The sequence below is a fragment of the Octopus sinensis genome, linkage group LG11 (genome assembly GCF_006345805.1).
Source record: "Octopus sinensis linkage group LG11, ASM634580v1, whole genome shotgun sequence".
NCBI lineage: Eukaryota > Metazoa > Mollusca > Cephalopoda > Octopoda > Octopodidae > Octopus > Octopus sinensis.
The window spans coordinates 18,952,909-18,964,517 of record NC_043007.1 but is presented as its reverse complement, the minus strand read 5'-3'; the positions used below and the strand labels follow the sequence as shown (position 1 = coordinate 18,964,517).

Genomic DNA, 11,609 nt, shown 5'->3' with positions numbered 1-11,609 from the left:
TGTGACAAGTTGTGGTGCACCTGAGCACTGTATACAATAATTTCATTATTATTATTATTATTATTATTATATGCTCATTCTTGTAACCATTTCATTTAGGACTTGAAGGCTAAGCTACATGTTGGTCCTGTCCGTGCTGTGGCGTATAGTCCTGCTGGTGACTTGATTGCAGTTGGTCTGAAGAATGGAGAGTTTATCTTGTTGAACAGTGAGGATATGAATTTCTGGGGAAAGAAAAGGGACCGGTCAGCTTCTGTCAATGACCTCAGGTCAGTGGAGTATTATTGTTTTTGTCTTTTGTTTGTTTTCTTTAATTCATTTTGTTTGTTTTTGGATGAGTAAATTTTTGTATTTTCTCTTAAATTTCGTCCCCAACAATGCTATCACATGTTTCTTTTCCTTGTTTTGCAGGTTCAGCCCTGATGGCAAGTTCTTAGCTGTGGGCACTGAGGACAAATTCGTAGACTTCTATGACCTGACCCAAGGAAGGAACCTTAGTAGAAGTGGGCTCTGTAAAGGGGTCCCTAGTGCCATTTTGAAGATGGATTTTTCTGCTGATAGTAATTATATTAAGGTAAGGACAAATCTCTTGGGCACTGCTCCCGTTTTCTTCGTTTTGGCAGTTTTGTTTGTATTTTTTAGTATTTTACATCCAGGAGTGGTAAGAAGCTTGCTTCCAAAGCACATGGTTCCAGGTTCAGTCCCACTGCATGGCACATTGACCAAGTGTCTTCAACTATAGCTTCAGGCTGACCAAAACCTTGTGAGTGGAATTGAAACTGAAAGAAGCCTGTTGTATATATATATGTGCTGGTGGCACATAAAAAGCACCATTCAAGTGTGGTTGATGCCAGTACCGCCTGACTAGCCCTCATGCCGGTGGCATGTAAAAAGCATCCACTACACTCCTGGAGTGGTTGGCGTTAGGAAGGGCATCCAGCTGTAGAAACTTTGCCAGATCAGATTGGACCCTGGTACAGCCTTCTGGCTAGCCAGTTCTCAGTCAAACCATCCAACCCATGCCAGCATGGAAAGCGGACGTTAAACGACGATGATGATGATGTTACTATCCTTGTGTTGATGTTGGTTTTTCAGAACAATCCCCTATGTATGTAAGTGTGTGTCTGTGTGTCTTTTTATACAGGTTGGCACTGAAGCGTATGTGGAGAAGATATATACAGTACCTGGTGGCAAGCTGGTTGAGAACCCTTCTATTACTGATTCCATTGTATGGAGCTCCTGGACAAGGCAAGTACACACCTCACAATATTGACAAAGTGTATAAATTATGACACAGAACATAATTTACAGTTCTACAATACAAATAACAAATTGGTAACAAATGAATATGCTATAAAAACAATGAACCGATGAGGGAGGTCTCTGTGCAGTCATTTGATCAGCTAGAAATAGCAACTCACAAGAAGTGATTGATAACACGGAGGAAGTGCATGAAGACACATCGCCGTGGTGATCTCATTCTCGCTCACAACATAATAAGTGGAAAGTGTAACCTCTCGAAAGAGCTGTTCTTCACTCCTGCTCCAGAGCATCGGCTGCGGGGTCACTCCGAAAAGCTCTATCTGCGACGATTTCATCTCAATCGAAGGAGAGGGGCTTTCTCCGTCCGGGTTGCGGATCCGTGGAACAAGCTGCCAGACGAGATGGTGAAGATGCTGACGACCGCTTTGTTCAAAGTCTCCCTTGACCTCAAGTGGCCTGAACTCTTTACATGAACACCACCCTGTACATAACTCCATGTCCCCCTACATGGCCTTGCTTTTTGCTTTTTGAGCCAAAAAATTAACTAACTAACTAACATCTTAGGCTGTGAAAAATGGATTTGCATAAACCAATTAATCAATTTACGTATTAATTATTTAAGAATCACTTTAAAATGGTATTTAATTAGTGTGTGTTTCAATTAGTAACATAACCCTTGAGGCAACAACAAAACTTGAATCACCCCCACCTAAACTGAGATCAAGAGATCTACAAAAAAGCTTCAAAAATCGTTGTTGTATCTTAAGTACATTGGTGAAGCTTGTACGAGTTCAAAGAGTTAATTAAAAATGTGCCATTAAAGAGACAATGTTTTATACAAGTTTCCCCCTGGGTATCTGTTCTATATTTACATATTTTCTGGGGGTTTGCTTTGTTTTAAATTTAATTTGGGTTTTGTGTTTAGTTTGAAAGATTCTTGATATGAATTTGTGTGTTGAAACATATTTAGTTGTATATTAGGCTGGTCATTATGCCAATAATAAACACATGCACTGGTTATGTTTCACTTCTTTTGTTATTATTAGGGAATTAGAAAACTATTTAACCAATTAAGTAATCAGTTTGGTTGATTGATTGATTGTTTAGTTAAAAAAAATCATTCAGTTAGGTTCGTTAAAGTCTTTTCACTGCCATCTTGAACTCATCAATGACATGTCTCTCTCATTTCCATATGTGCTTCAGGTCTGTTTTTGGTTAAATTTGACTGATTGATTGACTGAATGGTTAATCAAATAATAAATTTGTAAAATGGTTAAATTGTTAACCAATTAACAAATAAAGAAGTGAAACAGAATCAGTGTGTGTGTGTGTTTATTATTGGCTTAATGACCCTCCCAAGATACAACAAAAATTATATTTCTGTGTTAAATAAGCGAAAAAAAAAATTCCTATTTTGCTCTTTTTAGTATTCTTGGCAAAGAAGTATTAGGAATTTGGCCAGAAAATTCCGAACGAGGGGATGTGAATTGTTGTCACCTTTCAAGTTCAAATAAAACCTTAGCAACTGGGGATGATTTTGGATATGTGAAGCTCTTTGAATTTCCATGCGAACAGAAATATGTGAGTAATATTTATGGTTTTTGAGAATCACAAGATCTTGTTTATCTACGCACGTACGTATACACATACACTTGTGTATACATAGGAACAATTAGAAGAAAGAGTTGAAAATGTTCTGATTTTATATATATTTGAATAAAGCAATAACACATTATTTACATTATTTACATTTGACGGATATTTGTCCTCATCTTGTTTGTTGTTAACACAACATTTCGGCTGATATACCCTCCAGCCTTCTTCAGGTGTCTTGGGGAAATTTCGAACCTGGGGTCTCATTCCTAACGTATTTTTCAATGCTATTATTATTAGTAGTAGTAGTAGTAATATTATTCAGGTCACTGCTTGGAATCGAACTCGGAATCTTGGGGTTAGTAGCCCACACTCTTAACCACTACACCATATACACTTATGAGCAGTCCTCTCAGCTATGACACCATCTCCTTAGGAATGGAGTCAGTGGTATCAGATTTACTCCATGCTTTACAGCTGTTTCAGTATTATTATTATTATTATTCAGGTCATGGCTTGGAATGGAACTCAAAATCTTAGGGTTAGTAACCCATACTCTTAACCACTATGCCATATGCCTGTGAAAGCAAAAACAATTGCAGCGTAGAAGGTGTTTATAAGCCATTTAAAAACACACAGAAACCGTTAGATTCACTTCACCATTTGTCAGTGAACAGGTCGCGGTGTCAAAGCGACGAAAATATTTTGGCAAATTAAATTTAAATGTTGAAGTGAATCTAACGGTTTTTGAATAGCGCAAGTTTTACTTTTTAACATATGAGTTAAAGATCTGGCTGTGTGGCAAAAATCTTGCTTCCCAACCACATAGTACTTGGTGTAAGCTATGGACACATAAGAGGTGCAGCAGTATCAAAGGTAGGTAAACTGGGAAGATAGTTTATATTAGTGGCAGATGCACAGGGGCAATAAACATTGAATATGTATAGAAAACAGATTCCACCACATGCCAGGGGGAAAAACTAGAAGTAGCTGATAGCTTTTGTTACCTAGGTGACCAAGTCAGGAGCAGGGGTGGATGTTCTGAAAGTGTAGCTGTTAGAATAGCCTGGGCAAAGGTCAAAGAGCTCCTACCTCTGCTGGTAACAAAGGGCCTGTCGCTCAGAGTGAAAGGTAGACTGTATAATGCATGTGTGAGAATGGCAATGCTGCACGGCAGTGAAACATGGGCTGTGACTTCTGAAGACATGGGTAGGCTTGAAAGAAATGAAGCCAGTATGCTCCGCTGGATGGGTAATGTCAGTGTGCATGCACGACAGAGTGTGAGTGCCCTGAGAGAAATGTTAGACATAAGAAGCATCAGATGTGGTGTGCAAGAGAGACGACTGCACTGGTATGGTCATGTGATGTGTATGGATGAGGACAGCTGTGTGAAGAAGAGTCACACTCTAACAGAGGAGGGAACCTGTGGAAAAGATAGACTTAGGGAGTCCTGGGATGAGGTGAAGCATGACCTTTGAACTTTGGGTCTCACGGAGGCAATGACAAGTGACCGAGACCTTTGGAGATATGCTGTGCTTGAGAAGGCCTGGCAAGCCAAGTGAGATCATAGCTGTGGCTGATGTTGGTGTTGCATCACTGGCCCCTTTAAAAGCACCCTTCAATCATCAGGCAGTATGCTGTGCTTGAGAAAACCTGTTGAGCCAAATGAAATTGTAGTCATGGCCGATGCCAGTGCTGCCTGACTGGCACCCATGCTGGTGGCACATAAAAAGCTCCATTTGAGTATGGTCAATGCCAGTGCCGCCTGACTGGCTCCCATGCCAGTGGAAAGTAAAAATACCCACTACACCCATGGAGTGGTTGGCATTAGCAAGGGTATCCAGCTGTAGAAACCTTGCCAGATCAGATTGGAGCTTGGTGCAGCCGCTTGGCTTGCCAGTCCTCAGTCAAACCATCCAACCCATGCCAGCATGGAAAGCAGACGTTAAACAATGATGATGATGGGGATGATAGTTCAGGGTTCAGTCTCATTGTGTGGCATCTTGGCTAAGTGTCTGCTACTATAACCTTGGGCCTGACTAAAACCTTGTGAAAGGATTTGATTGACGGAAACTGAAAGAAGCCCATCGTCTTTGTGTGTGTGTGTGTGAATGACTGAAACAAGATAAAGAGATGAAAATAAAGATTCAAAATTACTTTTTCACTCAAATTTTTTCATAAAACACTTTTAATGTAAAAATATTTTCTGTACTTATATAATGATCTCACCAAACCTCTTGTGGTTGCTTGATCTGCTAGATATAGTAGCCAAATCTCCGTCAAATCACTTCCTGCAGTGTTTAAAAGAAAAAAGGCCTCATGAAATGATTTAGTCTTGTATGCTCCCTCCTCACTTGAAAAGGGGAAAGACAAACAATAAAACAGGATGGTCACAACAGGAATGCTTTTGATCATAGGTCTGCTGAATCAGGGCTGACCTGGGGTCAAACAACAACTCCTGCATTGGCTCCCTGTTTCACTTCTTATAACATGCAACACATCTAGCATTCTAGGATGGAGACAGAGACGGGATGATGATGATGATGATGATGATGATGTTAGTGGTTGTGGTGGTGGTGTTGATGATGTTGATGATGATTATGATGATGATGATGATGATGATGATGACGACGACGACGACAACGACGACGATGATGATGATGATGATGATGAAGATGATGATGATGATGATGATGATAGGGATGATGATGGTGGTGGTGGTGGTGGTGATGGTGGTAAGGATGATGATGATGATGATGATGGTGGTGGTGATGGTGATGATGATGATGATGGTGGTGGTGGTGGTGGTGATGGTGGTAAGGATGATGATGATGATGATGATGATGATGATGATGATGATGGTGGTGATAGTGATAGTGATAATGATGGTGATTTTAGCAGAGATGAGGATGATGATGATGATGATGATGATGACTTTAATGATTCTCATCATGATAATGGTAATTGCGATGATAATGATGTGTTGATGATGATGATGATGATGATGATGATAACGATGATAGCAATCATGATAATGATGCTGATGGTGATATATGCTAATCTTCCAATTGCTGTCTGTATTTCAGGCACCATTCCAGAAATATATCGGACACTCAGCGCATGTGACCAATGTCCACTTCACTCCCACGGGACGTTACCTCATCAGTACTGGAGGAGATGATTGTAGGTAAGTAATGACCGCACAGTGCACTGGTGACATCATGGGGCCTTGCCACTTCATCTATTCCTCCTGTGTGTGTGTGTGTGTGTGTGCATCTGTGCATGTATACATACATACATGCATATATATATATGTGTGTGTGTATATATATATATATATATATACACACACACACACACATACACATAAATATCTCTATACATAAATATATGCATATACACACATACACACACAAATACATTATATATATGAATGCTGACTTATATACATACATACATACAAATATACATATATATGCATACATATATACATACAAACATATATATATATACAAACATAAATGTCTATATGGGTAATTATATGTATACATATATATATACAGATACACACACACACACACACACACACACATAAATATCTATATACATAAATATATACATATACACACACAAATATATTATATATATGAATGCTGACATACACACATACATACATACATACAAGTAGACCCAACCATTCCTTCCACGTTTGTTTATATACATACACACACATCATATGCTCTCTGATTTGAACCTAGAGTTTTATGAACATTTCACAACACCGGTGAATTGAATTAGTGATGAGATGACAGACTTTGGGTGAAATCAATAATTAATTACACACTACGTTTCACCAACACATCTCCCAACGCAATCTATTATTCATACTCAAACACACGATTGGCAGTGGCTTTATCGTAGTTACAGACCAATGGCTGTAACCAACCAAAAACTTATTCGTACTTTTAATGTAAAAATTTGTTTTAGGTTAACACCTTTGTGAATGAGAACAAACTGATAAGGGAAACAGGCCATCATAATGTTGATTCTCCTTGGTTGTAGCTAAGTTTTGCTCTTGTGTAACAAATCCCAGGCTTGACTTTGTAGTTCATAAGTTACTTACTTGAGTCATTTGGGAGCTCTAGGATTCGTAATACCAGAGCTTAACCCAGTTTTTATAGAATTTAATTGACTGCGATTACAGCATTGCCCCACTGGATGGATGGGGGCTAGTCTGTCACAGGGTTAACTTCCCAGCAGGGCTGGATTAGGCCCTATATATATATATATATATATGCACATCTATATAAACATACATACATACATACTCTCAAATATGTATAAACCCCTTTTTCTTGTACAGTCCTTTGCCCATATATATATATATATATTGATGATGATGATGATGATGATGATGATATATATATATGTGTGTGTGTGTGTCTGTGTATATTTAGAGCTAAAAACCACTATGTGGACAGCCATATGCTAGAAGTAGATCACATACGATCTAACTACAAAGAAAGAATGTTCTCCAAGACTGTTCTTTAGGATATCGCTGAATTTTCTCTGGAGAACATTCTTTCTTTGTAGTTAGATCGTATGTGATGTACTTCTAGCATATGGCTGTCCGCACAGTGGTTTTTAGCCCTAAATATACATATGTATTGGAATTTTCTCTGATTTTTCAGATTTTTATATGCTAGGCTACTGGTTTTAAATTGATATTAATTAAATTAATATTCAATTTATCTCCCTCATTATTTAAATATATATATATATATATATATATAAATATATAAATTAGAGAAGAACCACCTTTTATCAATTCAACAATGATATAATTATACCATATAGAAAGAAATTAAATCTATGATAAAAACATGTACCAATAATTAAGTAATGTACAAATTAATAAATAAAAAGTATATAATTGGTAAAAGGAGTACACGTATTTTTACATTAATTTCTATCTATATGGTATGATTTAATTATATCATTGTTATTTCATTGTTGAATTGATAAAAGGAGATTTAAAAAAAATTTATATACATATATTATATATTGTGAAATTTGATTTAGTATTACTAAACTGAATTTTTCCCTGTAAGTTTGGAATAATATTCCCTAATATTATTATATATATATATACATATATAAAACATTATTGGTGAATTGAAGAAATGGAGCTGAACGCAGATTGAACAGAAATCGTTTATTTCATTCTACACGTGTTTCGAAAGGCACAAATTACCAAAATCCGATTGAAAATGGGACCATATTGTGTCTTTCTCTTCAGGAAGAAAAAAAGGAAATCCGCTGGAAAACAAAAAACAGAACAGAGGCGGAGCAAAAGCAAATCGAACTATGCTCCTAAGAGCCCATGGCGAAACTCGCCATGGGCTCTTATTCAATCGGATTTTGGTAATTTGTGCCTTTCGAAACACGTGTAGAATGAAATAAAACGATTTCTGTTCAATCTGCGTTCAGCTCCATTTCTTCAATTCACCAATAATGTTTTAATTTCAATTATCCGCACCAACGCACGGTTGCAACGCCAGATGGTTGTACCTCCAACCGTGCTGTTTACTGCTGTGATTTTTGCTACTAAGGTATCGGTTAAACTTTTGATTAATCTACTACAAGATTATTCATCTTTCTATTTCACATAATATATACATATATATATATATATATATTGGAGCCTGGTGCAGCCATCTGGTTCGCCAGTCCTCAGTGAAATCGTCCAACCCATGCTAGCAGGGAAAGTGGACGTTAAAGGATGATGATGATATATATATATATATATATATATATATATTTATGGGGAGTTAGCAGAGAGTAACTGACCGCACAGAGGTCCAAAGAAGAGATGTAGCCCATAGCTCTCACAAGGTCCTTGAAAAAGGGTTGTTTAAGGATGTTGAATGAAACACCCATGTTTCCAGATATGAATTATTCAAACCCCAAAGAATCCCTCTCAACACATGGCTATGATGCTCCCCAAATACTTCTGCTCGTGATCAGAGATGCACATATCGTCAGCCACTAAGGGACATGCTCAACTGGTTAAGGTCAAACAAGTGACAAGCAAATCTGTGGTATTGAGCAGAATATTTGCTGTAGCCCATCTTTTATACCAAGACAAAACAATGTACATGATAACACTTCCAATCAGTTAAGATCAGAAGCCATGAGAGCCACTGTCTGGTACTGCATCTATTATTGTTATTATTATCATCATAGGCGCAGGAGTGGTTGTGTGGTAAGTAGCTTGCTAACCAGCCACATGGTTCCGGGTTCAGTCCCACTGCATGGCATCTTGGGCAAGTGTCTTCTGCTATAGCCCCGGGCCGACCAATGCCTTGTGAGTGGATTTGGTAGACGGAAACTGAAAGAAGCCTGTCGTATATATGTATGTGTATGTGTGTGTGTTTGTGTGTCTGTGTTTGTCCCCCTAGCATTGCTTGACAACCGATGCTGGTGTGTTTACGTCCCCGTCACTTAGCGGTTCGGCAAAAGAGACCGATAGAATAAGTACTCGGCTTACAGAGAATAAGTCCCCGGGGTCGATCTGCTCGACTAAAGGCGGTGCTCCAGCATGGCCGCAGTCAAATGACTGAAACAAGTAAAAGAGTAAATGAGTAAAGAGTATATAATTTTAAAGCGGCAAGCTAGCAGAATAATTAGCAAATGAGACAAAACATTTTGCCTTGTTGCTTCTCAGGGGTGAATAAAATAAAGTCCCTGAGAAAAACTAAGGTTGCTGTGATCGATTTGCCCCTCCCCTCCACCTGTTGGTGGCCTTGTGTTAAAATTTAAGATTAATTCTTATATCAATATTTTTAATTTAATTTAATTTAATTTTATTCTATTTTTTTCTTGTTTTTCAGTGTTTTTATATGGAAGTGCAAATAAACTGAGCCGGCAACACCCATTGAGTCTTCTGAGCCCTGAATTCTTAAATTCTTCAATTAGCTACAGTTTTCACTCACACACACAGATACACACACACACACACACATACAAAGACATGCACACATACGCACATATTCATATACACACACATATGAACTCACGCACACAAACATACACACACATACACAAACATGCACACATACACATTCATACACACACATATGCACTCACACACACAGACATACACACACACACAAACATGCACACATACGCATTCATACACACACTCGTATGCACTCACACACACAGACATACACACACACAAACATATACTCGCTTAAACTCTCCTTTTCTCTCTTTCATACCCTGATACACACACACACACACGCATGTGCACACAAGCACACATACATACATACACATAAACTTACAGACACACATGCATATACTCAAACTTCCCCTCTCTCTCATACACTAACACATACACACACCTACACTGACACATATACCTACATCCGCTTTCCTACATTTGTTTTGCTACATGGCAACATAAAACCGTTTTCACCGATACAATAACCTTTGCCAAATTCTGTTTTGATTGGTGGTGGGTATGGGTGGAGAGGTGTGGTTGGAGCAGAGAGGAGCAGAGATTGTCTATGTATAAGTGTGTCTATCTATTTATCTAACCATATGTATGTATGTATGTATGTATGTATGTATGCATGCATGTATGTATGTATGTATGTATGTGTGTATGTATGTATGTGTGTATGTATGTATGTGCATGTGTGTGTATGAATGTGTATGTGTATCTATGTATGTGTGAGTATGTATGTATATATGTATGTGTATGTGTGTGTATAAACGTATGTACGTTTATTTGTATGTGTATGTATGAATGTGTATGTGTATGTATGTGTGTGTATTTATGTATATATGTATGTATGTGTATGTGTGTATGAATGTATGTATGTTGTGTGTGTTTGTGTATGTTGATCTGTTTCAGGTGGGCCAACTTCATACGTATGTGTATTCGTCTGCACACATTGTTTTGTTGTATGTCTATAAATGTGTGTGTATGTGTATAAATATGAGTGTGTGTATGTGTACATATATATGTGTAAATGCATGTATGCGAATATGTTTGTGTGTATGTGGTGTGTCATTTACTGCTTTTTTAATAAGAGCATGCGTATATATATATATATATATATATATATATATATATATATATATATCTTCATGTATATTTGTGTGATTGTGTGTATATAATTTTTAGTAGATTTGTTTGTGATTATGTATGTGTGTGTGTGTGTGTTTTTAAGCCCTTGTAAATTTGTTTGTGTGTATGTAAGACAATGACAACATGTGTGTGTGTGTATGTATGTGTGTGTGTGTGTGTGTGTGTGTGTGTGTGTGTGTGTGTGGTGAGGGTCAGTTTTAATTGAAATTCTTTCATGTTTCAAAACAAAGTAATAAGACAGACAGACAGACAGACAGAGGGAGAAGGAGAAAGAGAGAGAGAGAGAAAGAGAGATAAAACAGAACACAGTCAACAACAATAACAACAACAACAACAACAACCTAAACAATGCCAACTGCCCTAACAATAATACCAACAACAACAACAGCAACAACAGCATTGCTCAGCCTTTGCCAACAGCAATATTATTATAATGCCACAACAACAACAACAACAAAAATATTAACAACAACAACAACAACAAAAAGACATTCATTAAAATTAACTTCAACAACAATAAGAACATCGTTAATGATGGAATCAACGAAAAAGAACAAAAAATTGTGCCAAACAAAAGGTCTTTTCTTTTCTT

At 37.6% G+C, this 11,609-nt stretch overlaps 1 protein-coding gene across 1 annotated transcript in view; it reads left to right on the top strand.

Moving 5' to 3' along the window:
- The window catches only part of LOC115217332 (echinoderm microtubule-associated protein-like 6), a 66,423-nt gene extending 56,444 nt beyond the window's left edge, over positions 1 to 9,979 (top strand). Inside the window, exons 32-37 of the mRNA XM_029786991.2 lie at positions 100 to 269; positions 412 to 574; positions 1,145 to 1,248; positions 2,691 to 2,844; positions 5,943 to 6,043; positions 9,750 to 9,979. Of these exons, the coding sequence (XP_029642851.1) occupies positions 100 to 269; positions 412 to 574; positions 1,145 to 1,248; positions 2,691 to 2,844; positions 5,943 to 6,043; positions 9,750 to 9,774 (717 nt within the window). The 3' untranslated portion in view covers positions 9,775 to 9,979. The remainder of the gene's footprint in view (positions 1 to 99; positions 270 to 411; positions 575 to 1,144; positions 1,249 to 2,690; positions 2,845 to 5,942; positions 6,044 to 9,749) is intronic.
- Positions 9,980 to 11,609: the final 1,630 nt, after the last annotated feature.